Source organism: Trematomus bernacchii, unplaced genomic scaffold (genome assembly GCF_902827165.1).
Source record: "Trematomus bernacchii unplaced genomic scaffold, fTreBer1.1, whole genome shotgun sequence".
Taxonomy (NCBI): Eukaryota; Metazoa; Chordata; class Actinopteri; order Perciformes; family Nototheniidae; genus Trematomus; species Trematomus bernacchii.
This window is the reverse complement of record NW_022987609.1, coordinates 2043828-2069026: the sequence shown is the minus strand read 5'-3', so window position 1 is coordinate 2069026 and position 25199 is coordinate 2043828. Positions and strand designations below refer to the sequence as shown.

At 38.9% G+C, this 25199-nt stretch overlaps 1 protein-coding gene across 1 annotated transcript; it reads left to right on the top strand.

The window, feature by feature from the left end:
• Positions 1 to 1523: 1523 nt before the first annotated feature.
• On the top strand, positions 1524 to 24672 carry LOC117483445 (natural resistance-associated macrophage protein 2-like). The gene is made up of 17 exons (XM_034131784.1): positions 1524 to 1804; positions 3470 to 3559; positions 5152 to 5312; positions 6342 to 6464; positions 8708 to 8827; positions 9396 to 9502; positions 11309 to 11379; positions 11462 to 11529; positions 12727 to 12882; positions 13594 to 13752; positions 13867 to 13953; positions 17317 to 17436; positions 18137 to 18286; positions 19162 to 19235; positions 19319 to 19472; positions 20546 to 20678; positions 23419 to 24672. Exons 1-16 carry the CDS (start codon positions 1765 to 1767, stop codon positions 20651 to 20653), a joined length of 1788 nt encoding a protein of 595 aa, XP_033987675.1. The 5' UTR covers positions 1524 to 1764; the 3' UTR covers positions 20654 to 20678; positions 23419 to 24672.
• Positions 24673 to 25199: the final 527 nt, after the last annotated feature.

The window sequence follows — 25199 nt, the reverse complement described above, 5'->3', positions numbered from 1 at the left end:
CTCTGTCTCTTCTTTTCCTGAATCTTAAAGCATGCGTGGCCTGCAGGGTGTCGTTGTCTGCTGTAAAGTGATGTGATGTTGTTTCAACGTCATCAACTGCAAAAAGGATTTTTATGTATTACCTTGTTTAAAAGGGCCCTGTTTTGCTAGTTTTCAGGTTTCGTAATCGCATGTTGTGTCTCTAATGTGACATCTTTACATGTTTTAATGTTCAAAAAGCTCTTTATTTTCTCATACTGCCTGTGCTGCAGCACCTCTTTTCACCCTCTGTCTGAAACCAGAGCCCAGTCTGCTCTGATTGGTTAGCTGGCCGGCTCTGTTGGGATTAGTCAACAACATAGAGATTTCCTGACCCTTAGCCTATCACGTACAATGTGTTGGAGCGCTAGCTAATAGAAGCGCAAGTGTTACATACTGATGTCACTATGTTACAGCAGTAAACAAAGGAGTCCAATGGAGGCATGTCAGGCAGGAGGGGGAGTGTGCGGGAGAGAAACTCCCTTTGGAGGGAACTTTGGGATTTTAACCTTTGCAGACCATTCACATGCACTAAAGCCATGGAAAGGGAAAACCCCCAAAAAGCAAAATAGCGCCCCTTTAATCTGACTAAAACCCCTCGAAAGCAGATTACATTTAATCAGAGTAAAGCTGCACCAAGTAGGCAATTCATTGAGTCCACTTGAGACATTTTCATGCAAAAAAAATCCAATTATTCTCTGGGTGCCTATCTAATATTTTGTTTTTGTTTTATTGAATAGTAAAAAGACTATTGGGGGGTGTTAAATAGCACACGATAGTTATTTTGGGAAACAAGTGGATATTTTAGCCTATTTTTGGATGTTACACTAATTAATTGGGAAAGTAGTTGGTCTATTAACCAGAAATGAAAAATCATAATTAGTTGCAGCCCAAGTAAAACAGATTTTATGTTGTTTTAAGCGTCAAACATATAAAAAACTGTATTCAAGCTGCTCAGATTCAATCGATCAATTCAAGTAAAGTCAAAAACAAATCTGGTTAAATCCAGACACCAACATTAAAACTGATACATTTCGTATGACTATCTGGGCTCCCAAGGATAATCAATGAAGACTTAAAACTAAAATCTCAACTCATATTTTCAGCTTTTATAGTAGGTTTTACACAAAATAACTTTTAAATTACTTTAATAACATAAGAGGAAGTAATACATACATCTCAAAGTCAAAATATGATAAAAAAATATATATATAAATACACTCAATAACCAGTAGAAAAACACCTCAGTTTACATCCCATGTACACGATAAATAAAACCTTGTGTGTAAATGAAATGTGTCAGGAAAAAAGAATAGTTCAGTCAGTATTTGTCTCCACCCAGTGGCTGCTGCTGCTCTGGTCAGCTTCTTCTTCACAATACACTCCTTTCTGCTGCTAGAGGGCGTTTTACAGTCTTTTATTTCGAAATAAGTGAGTCTAGTTTCCGGCTGATCCAGGATCAGTTTAGACTGTTTTACTTTGGAATCCGGGTCATGTGACTTCAGGATAACTTGTGAAACTTGCAGGTGTGTGTGTGTGTGTGCTCAGGTAGCTTCCTCCCCCGCCACCCTCCGTCCTTACCTGTCCGGTGAGTCTGCTCCTCACACCGGAGGGACGGTGTCCAACCTGCCGCTGTGCTCCATTGAAACACCTGGGAACCGAGAGGGGACAGCATGAGTCACATCACACCGGAGAGGAGTTTCGACTGAAGTTTTAGACCTTTTTTATAGATAGAAAAGCCCGAAAATGACACAGAGGAGGAAGATGTTTTCCTTCCTGCGGTCAGGTAAGTCAGTTTGATTAAATGTCGCAACACTATTTGCATCCTAAAGCAAACAAAAGGGGAGTTAAAAGTTTAAAGTAATCTGCTAAACCTCTTGTTCCTCGCCATATACACAAAGAAGTTGCTCTGATGTCCTAATAGGAAGAAAATACTCTAGTTAAATACTTCAGTCCTGGATCTTTTCATAACTACCACGTGTGAATTAAAGCCACACGAAATTACTTTATACTCAATAGTAGGTTATCTATTTAATGATGTCAATGATTTAATGATATGACATTGTTTGTAAATTACAAACAATGTCATTACAAATTGTAATGCATTGCATCATGGCCTACACTCCATACAGCAGACATTACCCATTGGGAACCAGAGAAATAGTATGTTTCTGTCCCATAGGACACACATAAGAAAATGGCTAAATCATAGTTAAAATAATAGTAAAAACTACAATTAGGAAGTCTGTATTCTAGATTAAAGTCTGGAATAATATAATACATGTTGTTATGCTGTTATGGTGTACACATTTTGGTTCAAACGAGTTTCAATGGGGATATTGTGTACTTCAGAATCTGGGTGTCTGTATTTCATGTTCTCACTTTATTATACACTTATTATAGGAGGAGCTGAGGTTTAGCTTCCAAAATTGAAAAAAAGACACCCTTGCTTAATTTATGCTATTTAAATGAACACATCCAAAATAATAAAAAAATTGCCCTCATGTTGAAAACTGTAAATATCAAGTTCACATTTAAGGTACTTGTACTTTATTTGTTTTGGCACTTTCTACTACTCCGCTACATTTTGAAGGGAACTTGTACTTCTTACTCCTAAATTATATGTCCATTTTATTTTACATTTAAAAAAGTTCTGATAAGTTTTGAATCGTTGTTTTCTGTCTAAAGGGGTCAGATTTACCTACTTTTACCTGAGATGACTCTTCTCCTCACACGTCCCCTGATTTATTTAAAAGGATTTATTGGGTAACAAAGTTCACATTGAGCTCATCGTGCTCAATGGGATCCATCATTTCCTGAGGTGTAATCTAACGTCCTCGTAAAAAAAGTCACTGTTCTGCTGAGGTGAGGCTGGATCACACTCAGATGGCACAGAAAGAAGTACTCAGAGTATTACTTACTTACAAGTAGCATTACTTTATTACAGGTACAGGTTCTGCCTTTAAATCTTACTTTAGTAAAAGTATTTTCATCAAAATATGAAGTAAAATAAAAGTACTAATTTTGCTTGGATGGTCCATTTTAGATTAATCCATTATATATAGCTAATTTGAAATACATCTTGTACTGCCGGGTAGCTTCATCATTAATAATACATCATATGTTATTATTTAATTTTACTTATATTAATAACCTTAGGCTGTTAAATAGTTATATAAGAATTGCACATTCTTTTTGTGGAGTAAAAGTACCTCAATTTGTATTTATGTACAGTATGTGAGTATACTGTCATGCACATACAAGTGACCCCTTAAAAAACACAAAAAAGTACCTGTTGCAGAGGTGAAATACTTTCCGACAACAACAAAATTACTGACATTATAACTTTACTTAACGATAATGAGGCGATTATTTTTGCACTTTTTTCTCATGGTTTGTCTGTATGTGAAGATTTCCTTAAATCTCAGTTTAATTACCCGTTTGCCTGCAGTGAGAGACCGTCCTCCGGAGGATATCCACATCTCCTCTCTGCCTCCCAGTGTTCCCACAGACCAGGAGCCAGAGCAGAACGGAGGACAAGGTGAGGATGTTTGCTTGTTGACAACTTCTGTTTTTGTTTTGTTCCTGCACACTAAAGCATCATGCTAATGTTCAGGTTCATGTTTTTATTTTTGCCTCTACTGTGACATGTCTCCATGCTTTCATTTTCAAAAAGCTCTTTATTTTTCTCATACTGCCTGTGCTGCAGCACCTCTGTTCACCCTCTGTCTGAAACCAGAGCCCAGTCTGCTCTGATTGGTTAGCTTAGAGATGTCCCGCCCCTTCGCATCACTTACAATGTGCACGTGCTGTCCAATGGCGTTTACGGCTTTTACGGGATTTGAGTCTTTGCAGACCATTTACATGCACCAAAACGTACATTATATAACACACTACAGGAAAGAGAAAACCTAACAAACATAATAGAGCCCCTTCAAGGCAAAATGACTTTCTTGATAGAAATGGTGGTGGTTCACCGCTTTGGTCCTGACTGATATATCTAAAATATCTCAACGACTCTCTGATGGATTGCCATTACATTTCAGTATGTGCATATATTCCAAATGAATCCTGAATGAATGATGAACCCTGGTGACCTTACATTTAACACCAGCTGTTAAACGTTTTACCTTGACATCTACCGGGCAATTAAGTTTTATTTCCAGGAAGCCTATAATGCGCATTTACAACTCAGAGGCAATTTAGAGTGTTTTACACGGGAAAATAAAAGCAATGAGTTTTATAATGCTGTGATCAGCAAACATTAAGACAACCTCGAGGGATAAAGGTGTTTTATTTGTAGATTTTAGCTCAGCTTTTAATACATTCCCATCATACCTGTTTGTCCAGAAGTTAGATGACGTGTAAGTTAATTCTCGTATTATTTAATGATTAAAAGACAGATGTTTAACATGTTAAACATCACCATGTTAGCGTATTCATTGATGGGCTTTGTGCCCCCGCTAGCATGGCTGTAGACTCTTAGAATAATTCATTTTAGTTCAGTTTCTTACAGGAACATTTTAGTTATTTACTGCTTATCGTGTATGTTACTCTGTACATAACTTTGCTATTCACTGGTGTCTGCACCTTTGGTTAGATGCTAAACTGCATTTTCCATGACAACAAAGTTGAATCTAATCTCATTTTTTAAGTAAATTAACTCTAGTACTGCACTTAGGTACACTTTTGTGTTGAATATTCTTTACTTGAGTATGAAGTTAAGTTAGTTCAGATTCAGATTTTACAATAAAAAACATGAAAAGATTCACATATGCGTAAATTGTATTTCCATTTCTAACTAAGAATGGGTTGTTCTGGTTTGATTACCTAATCTTTCTCTATCATCTTCCAACCTGAGCTTTACAGGCTCAGTTGTGCATCATGAATAAAGACTCAGCAGCTCATACAGGATGTTTTCTTGCACCCAAAACACACATCAGAGTAAAAAAAACAAGTGTTAATTTGCTATGCTAATGAACAGAAACTGCCTCTTTACGATGCAGGTGTCGACATCAACTGTGTCAATGTGTTGGAGTAATTTAATGTGTCAATGTGTTGGAGTCATTTACTGTGGATATGTGTGTGTTTACCGCAGTGTATGATTGTGATGTGTAGTTTTTGTTTTCTAAGATATTTCAGCCGGGGACATGGAGAGAGAGAAATCAGTGGTCCAGACGACGCACACACACAGAGGCTCCGCCCCCTCAGTCTTCCTCCAGAAACAGAATAATGAACCGGTTTCTAGTACCTACTTTGAACAAAAGGTCCCTGTTCCCGAGGAGGACAGCGAGGTAAATCCATGACAAGTACCAAAGGAATAAACCTGTAATCAATGACAAAGCAAAGAAAGACAAATCATTTTAGAGATTTAAAGAATGTTTTTGCTACATTTATAAGCAACCAGCAAGCAATTAAGTATGAACTGTTTGATGTCAGTGTTACAAAGGGGTATAACGTACATTTACTAAAGTACTGGATTAATTACAATTTGGGGTACTTCTGCAACACAATTGCAGTTTTATTCAAGCTTCAGTTACTACTACTATTACAGATGTATATCACACATTTTAATCATTACATAATTGGTCATGTTTTATATGTTAAACGTGGGGTAGGTAAGTTTGAGAAACCGGCTCGAGATACACTTTTTGTTATATTCCATGGAATGCTCTTAACATCCCGATAGCAATGAATATCTTAAGTGCTTTGACAAAAAATCCATAAAAAAATGTCATCTGTGGAAGCCGTAGTACTGTAAAAAGCACGACCAATCATTTTAGCCGGCCTGGCTAAAATAACTGGATGGCCTACCTGCCTGTCAGCCTTCCATTGGGGCACAAATTTATCTCGTGCCCTCATTGGTCATGTGCGCGGAGGAGGGGCTCTCTAAGGAAGTGGCAGATTTTCTCCGGTTGTGTATTTTCAAATTCTAGCGATCTCGAGCCGGTTTCTCAAACTTACCTACCCTACCTTTAAGATACATTTATTTAATATCTTAATGTAATTAAAAGCTAACCCTCAGTATTTATAGTCATTAAATAAGGCTCCTTAATTACCAGCTGCAACAGTTAAGTGATCAACACAATAATGCATTAGTAATTAACATCAATATAATAATATACATTTTTCTGCAATGGGCCCAGAATCAATACTTCTTGTTTTAATGCTTTTTCTGTGTTTTTATGCTACCACGTTTTTACCTTTACTTAACATTTTTAATGCAGGACTTTTGCCAGTAACATAATATTTCTACCCTGTAATTTGACTACTTTCCTTGAGTTAAGATTAGAGTGCTAACTTTATTTCTCTGTGTCCTGCAGAAGTGCTTCAGTTTCAGGAAGCTGTGGGCCTTCACGGGGCCGGGCTTCCTGATGAGCATCGCCTACCTGGACCCCGGGAACATCGAGTCGGACCTGCAGTCTGGAGCTAAAGCTGGCTTTAAGGTAACTAAAGCCAAGTTTAGAACACAATAACAGACACTTTGACTCAGTGTGGAGGATTACTGTCCATCAGTAACACTGTCTAGGCTCTATTGAGAGAAAAGCTTTTTAAATGTTAAGTTTTCGCTTTGTTTATTGGGTTTTCTTTCAACAGCATACAGTTATTATATCAGGGCATGTATCAAAAGTAGGCTAAACAAATATTCACTTTATAGAAAAATAGGTAGAGTAACAATGTAAATACTGCTTAAATCGTTTTTTTAAAAGTGTGAATCCATTAGGAATTTTAGGGAGATAGGAATTCTGATTCTTGCATTAATAAATGTTTCACTCACCACTCATTTCTATTGTCACACCCAATCACATAAGGTTATCAAATTCAGACCAGAAGTGACAAGGTACAAATAATATGTAATGTTGTAAGCCTGCTATTGCACAATGAATAATAGAATTGGGTTATGATTATGACTGTTTTAAGTTGTCTGTAACTGTGCTGCTGCCTGTCTTGGGCCAGGACTCTCTTGGAAAATACATCTAATCTCCAGGAGACCTATCCTGGTCAAATAAAGGTTAGACAGGCAGCTTCCCTCTCACTCTGTTGTTTTTGTTCTGTCAACACTCAGTCATATACAAGATAATACCATTGTCCTGAATGCCGGGTCACTTCCATTCCCTCTCAGGTTTGCCCGACATTAGAGAGCCTATCAATACTGCAGGTCAAAGTTTAACACAGGTGAACTTTGTCCTGCGAGAGCTGCTAACACATTCCTGAATTCATTAGTGAAAAGACCTTTTAATAAAGTGAATGAGAGGCGGAGTGAATATTCACAGAGAGTGACCGAGCCCTCCGCCTGACCCTAGGTCCAATGTTGGGTCATTCTTCTCCAGTTTCAGTTCACTTAAAGCTGCAAAATACTGACCAACAACTCCCTTTTTGTGTTTCTTAAATACTTAAAGGTGGGGTAGGTAAGTTTGAGAAACTGGCTCGAGATACACTTTTTGTTATATTCCATGGAATGCTCTTAACATCCCGATAGCAATGAATATCTTAAGTGCTTTGACAAAAAATCCATTAAAAAATTCATCTGTGGAAGCCGTAATACTGTAAAAAGTACGACCAATCATTTTAGCCGGCCCGGCTAAAGTAACTGGATGGCCTACCTGCCTGCCAGCCTTCCATCTGTGCACAAACTTATCTCGTGCCCTCATTGGTCATGTGTGCGTTCGTGTGTGTTGGAGGAAGGGCTCTGTAAGGAAGTGGCAGATTTTTTCCGGCTGTGTATTTTCAAATTTTAGCGCACTCGAGCTGGTTTCTCCAAAATTACCTACCCCACCTTTAAATGTCCCAACATTATTCGGATAAAATGCACAGAATTTTGGATGATTTAATTCACCAAAAGTGGTCACGTCTTAGTGTTTAAGACATAACAAAAACGACTTTATCAGACAATATCCTGTGTTTTAAGTAGGTATATAAGTATTATATTGATGTTTTATCATGATGATGCAACAATATAACACCACTTCCTTTCCAGTGTTTAGACTTCAGGAGCGTGTTGCAGAAGGGGAAGTGGATGCAGATGTTATGGCATCAACACATAGCTTAAAAGATGTAGTCGTTTCTTTAAATGACACATTGCCAAAAAAAATGTAACGTCTTCAATTGTAAATTACCCCATAGAAAGTTGCAGAAGTCAAATGTTGAAAAGAATGTGTTAAGAAATTATTGTACAAATTATGAAACATTGAGGTTTTACAAATACTTTTTAAAGTGTGGTTTTGGTGTTTGCAAATTAGTGTTTTCTAGTTTTTGTAGCAACTTAATGCTAATGTCAATAAAGAATCACCTGCAGTGTGCGACATGAACACGTCTTTCTTCACAGATCTCTTTTTCGCCCTATGTTCAGGTGGCAAATAGCTCAACAGCATTGACCATACTTCTATCAAACTTAACTATAGTGTTTAAAATGACCAATCACAGGTGGGGAATGGCAGGTATCTGAAATAACAGAAGTAAATGACTGGAAAACAAGAAAAATGTGCTATTAATATAATTCCTTGAATAAAGGTTAAATCCAATGTGCTAAATAACTTCCCAAACTTGACTTTTTTCAGGTTTACAAAGAAGATTTTACATCTACAAACTTATGAATTATTTCTATTGTCATTTCACAACTTCAATGACTGTATTGACTCTTGGTTAAGCTCATGAAGGCGTCACATTAACAGCTGTCCCCTCCTTTCAGCTCCTCTGGGTGCTGCTGGCGGCCACCATCATCGGCCTGCTGCTGCAGCGGCTCGGCGCTCGACTCGGCGTCGTCACGGGGATGCACCTGGCCGAGGTCTGCAACCGGCAGTACCGCACGGTGAGACATCGGCTGTTTGCATGAGATCTTCAGTGCCTTACCTTCTCCAAAAAAAAATGCACAGAAATGATCTTTCTTAGTTGGTTTAATGAAAAAGCCTGAATGAATGACCAGCTTTATTTTCAATCTATACAAACAACATTTATTGCATTTATGTTCTTCCTGGGAGTTATCTTCCCTTTGTCCCCATGGGGTTTCTATGGAGGTTTTTCCTCCTCTGCTGCAGGGCTGTAAGGACAGAGGGTGTCATGTGCTATACACACTGTAAAATACGATTACAGCTATAAATGATAGGTAAAAGATACAAACGCAGTCAATAGTATCTGAATATATCAAAGTATGCAAACAGAATGATTTGCAAAATCTGCAATATTCAGACCTTTATGGCCTTTGACTGCTTCCATTTTGCATTTCCTTCTTTTACAGTAATGTATATCTGAATTTCCATGATGGGTTATTTCCGTCTAAAAGTCATCTAAAACAAATTCTCACTAACCTGTTGTTAGCTTGAATACTGAATATCTGCTGACATTAACACCTCATGTCTCTCTCCTGTGCGTTGTGTCAGGTTCCTCGTATCATCCTGTGGTTGATGGTGGAGATCGCCATCATCGGCTCCGACATGCAGGAAGTCATCGGCTGCGCCATCGCTTTCAACCTCCTTTCCTCCGGCAGGTGACCTGAACACAACTTCTTTATATCCGTCACTGGGATGGCGCTGGAGAAGTATCGAGATCCTTTAGTACAAAATACGTTGTAAAAATATTCTCTGGTGCGAGTAAAAGTTCTAGATTTCAAATGTTAATGCTTGATAAGGTGGGGCAGTAGCACTCTTATCTATTGAGCTATTAACCTGTTAAGCACCAAGCCTGTTTTTCATGTTTCAGGCTTGAAAATGACATGCCCAAAACAAATGACTACAACCTAACTTCTAAAAGGGTTATATGAATAATTTCTTTTATCAAAGCAAGGTTACATCTGTGAGTTGGATGTAGAAGTGTCAGAATCAATATAGATGTTTTTTATTTTAAAGAAAATTCAGACTTTACATAGTAAAAAACTGTAAAATATAGTGTCCGTCCAAATATTCTTTTTTACTTATAGTGAAAACTACCCTTGGATGATGGGTTAGTAGACTAAAAGCTTTAGGAATCCAAAGTACAACATATAATAAGTACCCTGTATCAAGATTGATGCAAAACAAGTGACATTTGACCTTTTTAGAGAGGTTTAGCCAAAACCACCCCACCTCTGAGGTGATTTGGGTGAAAATGTTTTTTCTTCCATATCTCTGGCCCCCCTTGGTCGATTTGGATGGTTGACACCTCTTTCTGACCGTTAGAGCCAATAGAATCGAAGGGGGAGGCCCCCACACACACACGTTGTGAAAACAAACGGTGGGGGCTTTGCGCATGTAATTTTGCAGCAGAGTGGACCGATCTCTCGCTCTGGCATTTGGAAATGAAAAAGCAGTTTTATTGCTTATGGATTATCAGAAATCATTTCAAAGAGGACACAGACACATTGGATTAACCTATGAATTAACTGCAGTATCGTTTTTATCGTTTTAATGCCATTGAAGACCAGTTTTGACCAAGGTAAGCCATGTTAGCGTTTCTAGCTACCTAGCTCCACATGTTATGATGTACCCTTTCGTTTATAGCGTCGCAAATGTTTATCACTGAGTATTGAGGTGGGCACCCCCAGATTCTGTGTCTCCAGGAGATGCAAAACGTTGGGTTGGCTGTGCATCTAGGATAAGTAATAAGGGAGTTATGAGTGAGTTTAGGTGCAGTTTTAGGTTACATTTTTTCGCTCGTGGCTAATTCAGAGGCTGAGTGTTAGCATTGTGGGATTTTTTTGAAAGAAAAAATTAAAAATATCAGTTAGCTGAGTTTCTTCCCGTTACATGGATATAAAACATTCATAGTTTATTAAATATTAAGATTCCTTAGACGTTGTTTCCTGCAAATGACGCGTTTATCCGCCCGGTACCGGGGGGGGGCGGTGCGTAACAGGTTAATGGCGTTTCTAACTTAAAACGGCAGTAAAGTCTTGTTTTAAAATGTGAATAACTCCATTTCTACATGATTTTGTGATTGAAATATTTGCAAATGGAAACCATGGAAATCAATAACTTTTAAATTAGAAAATAAAAAATTGTAAAGTTACCAATTATCCTAACTAATTGATAAATCAACTACTCGTTTCAGCTGCTTAAACTTTTTATTTATAAAAAGAAAAATACATCAATGTTATCGTATATTTTTTGTATGCAAACGTCATCATTTATAAAGTAATTCAAGTTAAGATAAATCTGGTGAAGGTAAAAGTATAATGTTTACCTCTGAGATGTAGAGAAATGTATTTTCAACTTTCCAAAAAATGTTACAATACTTAGTAAATTAACTTTGTTACATAACTTCACTGTTTAAAACATGCTTCTACATGGCTTTTTCCTGTGTGTTTGTCCACCTTTAGGATCCCGTTGTGGGGAGGTGTTCTCATCACCATCATCGACACGTTCGTCTTCCTCTTCTTGGACAAATACGGTTTGTTGTGCTCGTGCTCTCACGGTAAAATATGTTGCTAAAACAAGAATGAATTAAAACCTCCTCATTTCTGTCCGTGCAGGCCTCAGGAAGCTGGAGGCCTTTTTCGGTTTGCTCATCACCGTCATGGCCATCACCTTCGGATATGAGGTAAAAACATTTACATATCTGCAGACAAGACTGAATAAAACGAATTCTTTATCACGCTTCTCCTTTCCCTACATCAACATTTATTTGCCTGTCAGTCAGGTTGTTATATAACATCCAACCTAATAATTCTGAGGCCTTTCACCAATATTGAATGATACAAACCGGCTCAAGAACAGTAAGAACAACTAGATTTAATAGAAAGTAAAAAAGTTCTTACTTGCACTGCCAGGCTGTGGCTTATAATATACTTATCCCCTTCATTAAAATCCCCAAAAGTACAACCACAGATAATAAATGGCAGGGTCAAGGCACCTACATTTCACATGTGAAAACAAGTAAAGCATAGTGTCAGTACTTATCTTAGGGTTGTGGCTATTTGCCCTCAGAAAGTTGAAATACGGCACAAACAAACAATAAAATATGATTTCAAGTATAGAAAATAAAAAAGGTGTCTTGCTTTGACTACCCAACTAAGCAATCTAACAAATCTGATATTGTTACAGCCCTGATAATAGATTCAAATTCTCTTTCTTTTTTGTAATCTCTGCCTTTTTTCTTGCTTTTTTAAATCTAAGCTCACAGCCAATTTATATTATGCTGCCAATAGTCACATTTAGTTTTGTTGATTGAAGTGATTTAGTTTTTGCTTTTACTCTGCATAATATATATCTAGTATGTGGTTCTGTGAGGCTGTGAAAATGCTTTAGAATATATATTTCTGTTTTTGGGAATTGAGGAGATCTTTGCTCGATGTCCGATGTTTTTAAACTGGGCTTACATCAGATTTGAGATGGCTCTGTTAAAGTGTAATCCTGTTTGCCTTTTTGACATATCTGAGCGGCCTTTCTGCTTTCATTCTGTAGTCAAATCTGGCCTAATTTTGTGACTCCTTCTCAGTTTAAACATCTTCCATCATCAAATTAAAGAACAATCGCAAACTGCTACATAGTCACCATTAAAATCAAAATAGAAATGTGTTTGAAGCTGATGTACTTTCAGGATTATGCTGCTCTGAATTTGTTTCTTTATGGTTGATTGTAATTTGCATCTCATAAACATCGGCCCATGCCTCTCTCTCTCTCTCTCTCTCTCTCTCTCTCTCTCTCTCTCTCTCTCTCTCTCTCTCTCTCTCTCTCCTCTCTCTCTCTCTCTCTCTCTCTCTCTCTCTCTCTCTCTCTCTCTCTCTCTCTCTCTCAGTATGTGACGGTGGGTCCGGATCAGGGCCAGCTGCTGAAGGGGATGTTCGTGCCGGGCTGCAAGGGCTGCGGCCCGGTTCAGATGACTCAGGCCGTCGGCATCGTGGGGGCCGTCATCATGCCTCACAACATATACCTCCACTCCGCTCTGGTCAAGGTGAGATCAAATGCTTGTTAAATCAGGGCAGCTGTAGCTCAGGTGGAGCAGTCGTCCACCAATCGGAAGGTCGGTGGTATAATCCCCAGCTTCTGCAGTCAAAATGCGAACATGTCAAAGTGTCCTTGCGCACAAAACTGAACCCCAGGTATCTCCGGAGGGCCAGCAGTGTGTGAATGTTAATCATTTCTAACAAGCAGGTGGCACATTGTATGAATCCCTCTGTCACAAGTGTGTGGGAGAGAAACTCACTCTGGAGGGAGCTTTGGGATTTTGGCCTTTGCAGACCATTTACATGCACAAAAACCTATATAACACACAACAGGGAAGGGAACACCCCAAAGAGCTTAATAGGGCCTCTTTAAATAATTCATTCACACAGAGGCAGAAGCTTTAATATAAAATGCCACCTGCTCAGGGAAGCTAACATTCACACACTTTCACACATCGGCAATTTGGGGTTCATTTTCTTGCCAAAGGACACATCAAAAGTGGGATCATCCAGTTGGAGGTCGACCATCTACCTCCTGTGCCATAGCTGACTAAACAACAACGTTTAATAGTGTTTGTAAATGTGTGTGTGAATGTTGACATCGGTCACTGACAACAAGGCCTTGATTTGTCGCAAAGAAAAGTGGTATATTAATTCAGTTAAATCTTCATTTTTTAATTCTCCTGTGTAAATCATTAAGTGTCCAAATGTCCTCTCAGTCTCGAGACGTGGATCGGTCGAACAAGAAAGAAGTAAAGGAGGCCAACAAATACTACTTCATAGAGTCGACCGTGGCGCTCTTCATCTCCTTCCTCATCAACGTGTTTGTGGTGGCTGTGTTCGCCGAGGCTTTCTATGAGCGAACAAACGAAGAAGTGGTGAGTATCTCTGCAGCTGCTCTTATAATGTAATAAGAGGGAATCTTAAGGAAATATTTGTATATGTGTATCTATGTATGTTGGCTACAGATGTGTGTTTTTTATTTATTCCAGTACAACGTCTGCAATCAAACGGGAAGTCCTAACTCACATATCTTCCCTCTGAACAATGAGACTCTGGAGGTGAACCTCTACAAAGGGGTAAGTTCAAGTTGGGTTGATTGATCGTTATCAACTTAATGAATTTAAATTCCAGCTATTAAGAGTTGTTCATGCATGATACATCTTGAAATGTACAAGCTACCCAGCAGATAATGCATATGAAACAAAACTAGCTCCACCTTCACCAGCTGCAACATAATAGTCACGTACATATAGATGCACCAATATTTAAAATACTATTAAAGGTCACCTATCATGCTATTTTTAGGCAATAGCATAGGTCTCAGATATATCAAAAAAATATAAAAAACATGTCTATGAAGTGTTTTGGTCAACAAAAAAAAACAGATCACCCATTCTAGCCATGCCTCATATCTATGGGCTCAGAACAGTCTCATAATACACACATGCACACAGAAAGATTTACACTTGTATTTCATGACCCGCAAAAGGAGTCACACTTGTATTTCCGGATCCACACTTGGAGCAACACTTATAGACACATACTGTATGTAGAAGTGTTATTTCAAACAACACATTAAGTTGACGAAACACTTGAGTCAAATGTAATTAAAGTCAGATCCACTCATGTCTTAGACGGGGCAGTGATATCATAAACCTGTTCATGTACGCATTCAAACACTCGGTCGTTTTTTCTTTACCAGCTGTTCTGTATTCACCTTGCAGGTGCAGCTATGTTGCTTTTATCCTGGTTTAAGTGTTTAAGTCATGGATGTTTAAAGTTTAACTTCTTCATATTTGTCTATTATAGTTTACTTTTCATTCATGAAGTATGACGCTGCGCTGTCAGTACGCTTGTCCATGTTTGTGATTGGTCAACTGTTGCTCACCCCGTCCCTTTCACGTGAACGCGCTCTCGGCCGGACAGAGAAACCCTGGGTTGATTTACCGAGTTGATAACCAGCGTCGTAGGCATACTTGCCAACCCTCCCAATTTTCCCGGGAGACTCCCGATTTCATTGCCCTCTCCCGGTTTCCTCACGGGGTCATATTTCTCCCGCATTTCTGACAAAATCAGATTTACTCACAAATGTTTCCACTCTGACTTTAATACAGGTACACCATTGTTTGGTTAACATGGTAGCGCGTCTCTTTGGTAGCGCGTCTCTTTAGTAGCGCGCAACTGAAAGTCTGAGAGGGTGTTCAGCATGGTGAGGAAGATAGTCACAGAAAACAGAACAAGAATGGACAACTCTACCCTCTGCTCACTCCTTTCCTGTAGCCCACACATATGCTCCATCAATGATGGTGCTACAGGCAGCAAGGCATTGCACTTACAACTACAATAAGCATCTGTAGATGTTCTTTTCATCTTTAAAAGTCTGTTTCCCCGCTGCGAGGCTCCTGCGCTAACAGTTCTAACAGCTTGAAATGCTCCCAATTTCTGAGGTCTCAAGGTTGGCAAGTATGGTCGTAGGACCGCTTAGCGGGATCTCGCTTGTTAGGGTTAGTTAAGCCAGATAACTCAGAGATATCCAGGGTCTACAACTGGCTTCGTAGTACAGGCCACTGACCGATCAGGCTAAGCTAACCTGTAGCTGCTCCCTCCACACTCACAACAACTTCATACAGACATAAATAAAGCAGCTGTATTCGCCATACAGGAAACACACATTTAAAACGGTTTTGCCTGCCGTTTTTGTGTACACAACAATTCATTAATGGTTCGGAAAGTGGCGCTGTACCTTAATAATATAAAAGATTGTATTTGCGTGCATTTCCTGTTCGGAAAGTGGCAATGTACTGAGGGTGTTTCTCAATGTCGAGGAGGCTTGCTTGGTAGCACATGTACCTCCGAGTGAGTTCCTTTAGAAGCGAGGCAAGAATCCTTCCTTTCATTCGGAGAACGAAGAATGGGACAGGCTAGCAAGTGTGCAGGTGTGCGTCATATGAGAGGCCCCGCTTTACATTTTCCGCCAAAGATTTTGGAAATTGGTCCGTGCGCAAAGCATTGTGGGGATTTTAAGACCGCGGAGTCTACACATGTGCAGCCTCGAAATTTCCCGCAACGAAGTACGCCGGCCTCGGTAGAATTCCAAGTATCCTGGACATTGGAACAGTCCTTCGGCGGCACTCGATGACGTAGTATCCTTGAAATAGTGGCTCTGGAGCAGCTTTCCTCGACATTGAGAAACACCCACTGGTGCATCCTCGAAATTTCCCGCAACGAAGGATTCAGTCCTCGGAAGAATTCCGAGGATCCTGGACATTGGAACAGTCCATCGGCGGGATTCGATGACGTAGCATCCTTGAAATAGTGGCTCTGCAGGAGCCTTCCTCGACATTGAGAAACACCCTGAGAGTGGAGGTGTCCTGAGATTAGCGCCTTTCATGTATATGAAACGGAACACATTTGTGTGTGCATTGAAAAACACAAGTGTGGATCCGGAAATACAAGTGTGACTCCTTTTGAGGGTCATGAAATACAAGTGTGAATCCTTCTGTGTGCATGTGTGTATTATGAGACTGTTCTGAGCCCATACATATCCCTCTATTTCTCTTCCTGTTACACAAGTGCTGATTCTGGTATAAACAGGTCTCTCTTGAGAATGAGACTCTGTGTCTCAATGAGATTTTCACCTGTATAAATAAAAGCTAAATAAAAAAACTTTTTTTTAACTGAAAATAAATAAATAAGAGGGGGCGGAGCTTATGCCGGCTCATGCGGGACCTGGTAGATACTGTCTAAAATGCTGCGGTGATGAAACGCAAGGATTATTATTATTATTAGATCAAGGATTATTAGATCAAGGATTATTAGATCAAGGATTATTAGATCAAGGGTTATTTCTGAAACAGTATGGAGCTCAAAGGCTTTCTCTCTTGCCGGTTATACCACAAGGTGAGTTCCTTTTTATGTCCTGCTTCTTCACACACATGCTCTCCAGTACACGTTAGCTCTGAGTGTTAGCGATGCTAATGTAAACACCGACCATATTATGTCCAAAACAGTCGGGCATTGTTTCTGATAGCAACGTTTCTGATAGTTCTGTGGGTCCGCTGCCGATTTGACGTCATATCGGCCGCAAATCTGGATCAGCTCCGTTGTACCCCCGTTTTTAGAGATTTGGCTACGGAGGAAAAGAGAGAGGGTTTTATTTTCTGATGCTGCGTGAGTTCCCTGACACACCGGGGACACATATCTATGTATAAAATACAACAAAAAGTGCATTTTGCATGATAGGTCCCCTTTAAATCATATATTACTCTGAAATGAATGCGTTTTTTTACTAGGTAGAGCTCCTGCCCAAACTATGAGCTAAAAGGTGCCTAAATGTTGTGGATGACATTATACAGAAATCATGTTCTCCCTCTCTTGTGTTTTATTAAAGCACTGTGAGAGTTAGCTTGTTTTCAACTCTCTGCTTTTGTGTTTTTCAGGGAGTGGTGCTCGGCTGTTTCTTTGGCCCGGCGGCGTTCTACATCTGGGCCGTGGGGATCCTCGCAGCTGGTCAGAGCTCCACCATGACGGGAACGTACTCCGGACAGTTTGTCATGGAGGTCAGTGAAGGGCAGAGGAATCAGGCGTGCACAAAAACACACACATGTAGCACAACATGTCCGCCCTGTCTTCTACCTCATGTTTTTTATATTTGTATGCTTTAGTTGAGGCATGGCTTTTGAAGTTTTACATCAAAAACAGGTATAATTAGTTTAAAGCGGCTATACTATGCTCATTTTAATTTTCAGGTTCATGTTAGTTAGTGTCTCTACTGTGACATGTCTCCATGCTTTAATGTTCAGAAAGCACTTCATTTTTCTCATACTGCCTGTGCTGCAGCACCTCTTTTCACCCTCTGTCTGAAACCAGAGCCCAGTCTGCTCTGATTGGTTAGCTGGCCGGCTCTGCTGTGATTGGTCAACTGCTAAGAGATGTCCTCCCACTTAGCTTATATGGTATAATGTGTTTGAGTGCTAGCCAATATAAGTGCAAGTGTTAGATAGTGATGTGACTATGTCCCAGAAATAATCAAAGGAATCCAATCGAGGTGTTTCAGGCAGGGGGGGGGGGGGGAGGAGTGTGAGGGATAGAAACTCTCTTTGCAGACCATTAACATGCACAAAACCCGATATAACACACTACAGGAGGTAAAACCTCAAAAAGCATGATAGGGCCTCATTACAGGATAGTGATGTGCATACTGCTTCCAGCTGTGTTTTCTTGTAAATGTCACTGACTGATGTGTTTTCTGCCTTTCAGGGTTTCTTGAACCTGCGCTGGTCGCGTTTCGCTCGGGTGTTTTTGACCCGCTCCATCGCCATCACCCCCACCCTGCTGGTGGCCATCTTCCAGGACGTGCAGCACCTGACGGGCATGAACAACTTCCTCAACGTGCTGCAGAGCATGCAGGTAAGAGAGGGGGGGGGGGGGGGGACTGTTCAGTGGGAGCTTCAACATCTGTCCACCTCTTCTGCTTTATCTTTCAAGTATCTTTCCTTTTAGATCATATGCTGATTTCATAGCACTTTATCTGTGAAGTGCTTTTCAATGATTCTGATAACCGGCAATACACAAAATAAGGACATTAGTATGATTAAAATATACCTGCAAGTAGAGTTTCATACAAGCTACATTTTATCGAATTTAATAACACTCTGTTCAATACTACAAAAAACCATTGGAGAAGGTAGTGGTAATAGAAAGCAGTTAATTAAATACCAAAATAATTAGATGTTATACAAATTGAGTAAGAAAAATATCTGTTATAAATCTAAAATATAACTATCTTGTGTTTAATTAAATTAATTGTTGCTGTTGATGAAATGATTTGTGACGTTTTGTTTACTATCAGTTCTGTGTTTTTTTCCCTCGCTTTAGATTTTAAATCTGATATGTTTGAATAATACCTGGCAAGTGTTATTTCATACATCATGACCACTGTTGTAGTTGTCAGCGTGATGGATATACACTTATAATACTGCCTTGTTTTAAGACTTGCATCCAGAGATGAGTTAATAAATAAATGCCTTAAGATCATACCTATAGTACAATCTGACGAGGGACATGTATGTATTGACTGTTTCTGTAGTTTTAAGTATTTTAAGTTAATATAACCAGCTTTAAGAGATTGGAAAATGATGCTGTTTGATTATCATTCACTCAATAAGTTAATAGAGTAAACACTGTGTACATCAGGTTGTCAATAGTTATCGAAATGTTATTAAGGGTCTTTGAAAAAGTCATGGAAAACTTAAAAATAACACATTTTTATTCTTCTCTCACAGCTGCCATTCGCTCTCATCCCCATCCTCACTTTCACCAGCCTGCCATCTCTCATGAACGAGTTTGCCAATGGATTGTACGTTCATCCGCATCTTAAACACATCAAATAAAATTATATTAGTTGCTCATTTAAACACACTTGTTCTCTCTTTCCTGCAGAGTGTATAAGATCGGGGGAGGCCTGGTGATCCTGGTGGTCTGTGCCATCAACGCGTACTTCGTGGTGGTCTACGTGACGGAGCTGAACAGTGTGTGGCTGTATGTGCTGGCTGCGTTCCTCTCCATAGCATACCTGACATTTGTGGGATATTTGGTAGGTAACACAAGAGCAGCGGATCTAAGCTGAGCCTTTGAGAAACCTGAAACTGGTTCCAGTAGCCAAATATTCCACAGGAAGTAATGTCGGAAAGAATAGTCAGAAAAACTGAGAATGGTGTATTAACACAATTTAATGCTGTCGATTTGACCTGCTAGTTATTACTATCTAAGTATTATTACTGCTATTATTAATGTAACTTATTCTTGAAATTAGATCAAATACATTTGGCAAATCTGAAAAGCCATTCTCACTCCAGGTGGTTTCAAGATTATTGAAATGTTCATGTAAAACTAGACCAGAATGTTTAACGCCATGAAAGTAGTATTAGTAGTAAACACTGTATTTTTTCATGGCGAGTAGGATAGAAAATGGACGTACAGCCTAAACCATTAGTCAATTAGTTAAGTTATTTATCCGTAACATTTGGTTCAGCAAAAACTGATTAGGAGAAACAAAACTTAAGACCGTGTTCTGACATTTTATGAAACGAACAATTAATTGCGAAAACAAAAAGCGTATAAGTCTATGATAAGTGGAGGCGTGTGGCACAGTGGGTTAGTGCGTTAGTGTTCGGATCAGGGGGGCACAGGTTCAAACCCCACTGCAGTCAGCATGTCGTTGTGTCCCTGAGACACTTCACCCCAAATTGCTCCTGTGGGGATTGTCCACAGTATTGAGTATGTAAGTCGCTTTGGATAGAAGCGTCTAACAAGTGACATATAATGTAATGTATGATAAGAAAGAATCATTGTGACTTTTAGCACTCTTTATGTGCACATATATATGATCTTGTGAATGAGCTGTATAAACATATATATTTTTGTATTATTTATCATTATTGTATATAGGTTTAATGTAATGCTATAGCCTCTTTACTGATATTGAATATAACTAGGAAAATAAGGTAAATACAGTTCTAAAGAAAAGGAAATATTGTCTTCTTTTTCTTCTACGTCTTTTCCTTAGTTAACCTTCATAGCTGTATCTTCTATATCATCTATACTAAATACCTGATCTTTATCTGATTGATAGACTGATAATAATCTGATAATCTGTGTGTGCTGCAGGTGTGGTTGTGTCTGATCGCTCTGGGAGTTTCCTGCCTGGATCCGAGCACCAGGAGAGGGAACGACACGGGGACCCTGATGGAGACGCAGCCGGAGTTCGACTCCTGAATCACATGAGGACTTTATCTAAAAGGTGCAGCTGTGAGCAACCACACTGACATTTGACTGCTTTCTCTTCCAAAACATTTAGTCTTCTTAAGTGTTTGTTTATTTATAATAGGACTACAGAAATGTATTTTTTATTGGAATACATATTTCATTTCATATGAAGTATTCGTAGATCTTTAGTCAAATCTCCGTTAATGATTCTTTAAGGCAATTAAGATTATCTTTGCTAAATGATCAGCTCTAGGTGTGTGAAAGCAGGTTTATTGTAACGGCAGTTAAGATTACAGTTAAATGTAAACCTGATAGTTAATTAAAACTACTTTGGGGTCGGGGTAAAGCAAGTAACGCAATACCTCACCTCACTGTCTCGTATGATATCACTTCACCACTCTGCAGGCTTAGTGGCGTCCCTTAATATCGCTCCCTAAACATCTAAATGAAAGAACAAAATAAAGTGTTTATATGAAGATATGATAAATAAATGTATGTAAATTATCCAAATTGAGAAAAGAGAAAGCATAAAGTAATGCATGAAATAAATCCTGATGTTTCTTTAAACAATATGTCTTAAGAAAATGTTGAATTGTTCCCTTAAACAAAACATAGCAAACACAAACAGCGTCAGGCATTAACGTACTTCTTTATTTGATTAGCACAAAGCTCATATTGAAAATCAGTGTGAGAAATGAAAGATGGAAACATGCTAAAGACAGCAAAAATGCTTATTTACATCGATTGTCCTTAGGTAGGTAAAAAAAACAGAAACATATAAAGTGAAAATATAAATACACGTACATAATACACAAGTAGGTGGATCACAGTTGTGGGTTTTCCTTAAGCTATTGTTTAAGGTAATTTGACCATACAATATTTAAACAAAAAACATTTCAGATTTTGTGCAAGTTCAATTAAATACGTTTAAAGTCCTTTTGAATACCACCTCAACGGCCATCTTTTTATTCAGTACTTCCCAGCATTATACAAATTAAGTTCCTGATGATAAAGTTAATTATAGTCATTTGAACCCGATTCAGAAAAGCAATACAAAAATAAGATAAGATAAGAAGTATTTTATTGACCCCAATTTGGGAAATGTTTGAATTTCCCAAATAGCTTCCTTCCGCACAATCTACTGTTGCAAAAATTCCACTTTTAGTTTATTTGTATTTAAGTTTAGCAACACAAGCAGGCACGCATTAAAAGGCTCTTAAAATGTAAAGTGAATTGCCCTCTGAGGCCTTTGTTAGAGGAAGCCAAAATCAATGTTTTGTAAAATGCAATTTCTCTTTTGGCCACAGGGAGGCAGTGCAGTCCCTCCTCAGATCCTGTACATGCCTCCCCACCAGAGCTGAACAACATAACACATTTAATGACACGGTGTGTTACATCACACTTCATGTTGTTATGGCTGCATAGAAACAGCAGGATTCTATCAAAGGAAATCAGATAAATCCAATAAAATGAGTGTCAGTGACTGGCTGTAACACTGCTGTACATTCAGATGTGTTTGAGATGCCTGTGGTGAGGATGGTATGTCTGAAGAGTTGCAACTATTGTGTAACTACAAGCCAATAGCTTCAGTGTCAAGCTGGTTTCAGTGTTACTTGAATTCCTGTCCTGAAGTGCTTCGACATTTTCAAGCCAAGGAGAGGCGGACGGACAGGTTTTTCTTTTGCATTGTGGCGGGGAACTTTTTTTTTCCTGTAATGGAGGCAGAGTTATGTAAGGGAGTCTTCCCACCGCCCCTCTGTGTTTTTGTTTTTCTCAATGAGCCAAATGTCTCCCTGCCGAGGCCTCACAGCCTGTCCAGTAGGCCCCTTTCCTGGAAACATAGCCTAGCAGAGGCCACTCAGGGGCAGGCCCGCGAGGTGGGAGGAGGGGAGGGAGGGCTCTTCCAGCAAATCACATGGTTTTAGCCCCTACAGTCCCAGCCCTACATGAGGCTCAGATGCTGCAAGCACATTTCAACAGCTAGTTGTCATCAACGTGATTGGATGTAGCTAATGCATGGCAGAGTGCATGAGGCTGTAAGTAGACGCCGTGGATTCCCAGGTGTGAAGTGTAGAAATAGAACCACAATGCCTGATGTGTGTGTTTGTGTGTTTGTTTGTGTGTTGAAGGTTAATGTGAGGTTTTTTTCATGTTTGTTGCCATACATCACAGATGTATCCATGCTGTATAAATTGAACGGGTTGTACAGAATATTTTCTCATTAAGATTAAAAGATTGAAATGATGTATTTTATCAGTATTTTATTTGTACATTTGCTTATAGTTGTTGACAGTGTTTAGTCGCTGATTTATCTTGCAGAAAGGACATCCTTGCTGCATTCGTTTTAGCAGAAAGCCCCATGTCGTTTTATTGCTGCAGCTAGCAGCACGGACTGATTTAATGGGTTGCAATTATAAAAGATCATTAAATGCGCTATTGAATTGTAAACAAGCAGGTCCCACTGAACACACACAATAAACCACAACATGGAAATACAGGACTTGTATATCAGGGTTGTTAATAAATGAATGTATTCATATATTTTCCTTCCAATCATGATGAATTTCAGGTTTTAACGTGCCACACTTGTTTCATTTTTTCTTCCATCTTGGGTTTTCACCTTTACATCAGTTCTCATAACTGATGAGAGATAGATGTAGCTTTAACTTGTACCTGATGTTTGACGACACATGTTTTTACGTGGTTTTCACCTTTAACACTCAGCGCAGGGCGTAAAAACACCAGCTGACCCCCTGTTCTTCTCTTCTCCTCAGAGGTATGCAACGTTACAAGAAGAAGATGGCACCAGAAATCAGGCACAGATAATGCATTTCAAATTGATTCAGTAAAAAGTGGCATCAGCAGAAGACCGCATGACATTTTCCAGCTCTGCGGACCATACTTATTTTGTATATATTTTTACATAGATCTGTCAGTGCTGCCTCAAAATGTCCGACACCAGGAATGCAAACAGCGGGGCCATTCCTGTTTATGTCTTGCATTGTGGCCTCTGTGGGCCTGGCAGAGCTTAATGGGCCCACATGTGTTTGGAAAGGCTACACTGACTATTTCAACTCTACTTATTCCTTTATTTACAACTTTATTTAAGTGTTTCTTTGTGTTTTCATGACCTAAATGCCTTATTGATGAATGTTTTATGATCTGCTGTTGCTAAACTCCTCATCAGTTGCTCAGGTGGAGAAAGTACTTGGATCCTTTACGTCAGGAAAAGTAGAAATGGGCCTAAAATACTCCATTACAAGTTAAAATCCAGAATACAAGATGTTACTTTAGTAAGTAAATGAAAAATAATGTTATCAGCTAAATTAATGTGACGTATCAAAAGTAGATTAATATATTTGTGTAGAATATTATATCATGTTTTAACCCTAACAAATGCATGTCAAAACATTTTAATATTGTAGTTTATTAATGTGGAGCTTATTTTAGATGATCATAACAGTACTGCATCCATGTATATCAGCCATGCACATATTATAAAATGCAGTGCAATACTACAAATATATATATAGGATTATTTATGTGCAAAGAGTAACCGTATTTATGTACAAATGTAACTACTATTTTGAGTGAAATACATGAAGTGTATTAAAAAGTACAATATTTACCTCTGAAATGTAGTGGAGTAGAAATATAAGGTAGCATAAATGGACAAATAAAGCACCATAATGTCAAAATAATACTAAAGTATGGCACTTGAGTAAATGTACTTGGTTACATTCCACCAATGCTCACAATGCATCAGATTTAATCAGGTTTTAGAGGATAAGGAGGCGCTGCGTGCTGTAAATAAAAAAATATATCCGGGGACCAACTGGTCGACCACATTGCCAAACATGATGTCAAACCCACTTCCATTATTTGAACACGGTAAAACAAATGTGTTTTAGGTTTTCCCACCGTTCAGGGAATCACTTTACAAAAACAAAGTGAAAAGTGATTCCAGCTGATTACAACTTATTTTCATAAATAAACAGCAAGTATTCTTTTTTTTTTTATTAACAACAGCGTTGTGTGAGACTTGTTTGTATTTTAACATGATGCAACTATTGTGTAATGCGTATGTTCCTTAAGTCTGTTGTTGCACATGAGAGTGATTGACACAACGCAGTGGATCCCAGAGAAAAACTCCTTCAGCAGTTTTCAGACAAAAACTATTTCATTTTTTATTTATTTTTTCTAATACAAATAAGCTCCTGCCTACTATCTAAAAATATTTGTCAGCGACGTTTCAGTGGTAGATCTTAATCAGGCAAAACTGTGCCAGTAAAAGGAAGTCAAATGAAAGAGAAAATGAAAGGAGTCTGGGTCAGTGGTTTCACTCTGCCCTCTGTTACCCCCACAGAGAGACAGAGTTAGCATGTACTGTAGTTCTGCATGGAGTTACAATAACCACCAACTCGACTCCTGATGAGGAGATGCTTTTCACTGCAGACCGAGGAGGTCTTTCCGATTAATCTAAACTGGAAACATCTGCTAGGCTGTTGCATGCATCAAGTTCTTTATTCACAACAGAAGCAAGCTCCCTGAACAA

Bases quoted from the DNA above. Each gene is read 5' to 3' on its own strand.
- LOC117483445 (XM_034131784.1), top strand. From the start codon at position 1,765: ATGACACAGAGGAGGAAGATGTTTTCCTTCCTGCGGTCAG. The intron at 13,753-13,866 runs GTGAGTATCTCT...TATTTATTCCAG, and splicing joins AGCGAACAAACGAAGAAGTG to TACAACGTCTGCAATCAAAC. The intron at 19,473-20,545 runs GTAGGTAACACA...TGTGTGCTGCAG, and splicing joins TGACATTTGTGGGATATTTG to GTGTGGTTGTGTCTGATCGC.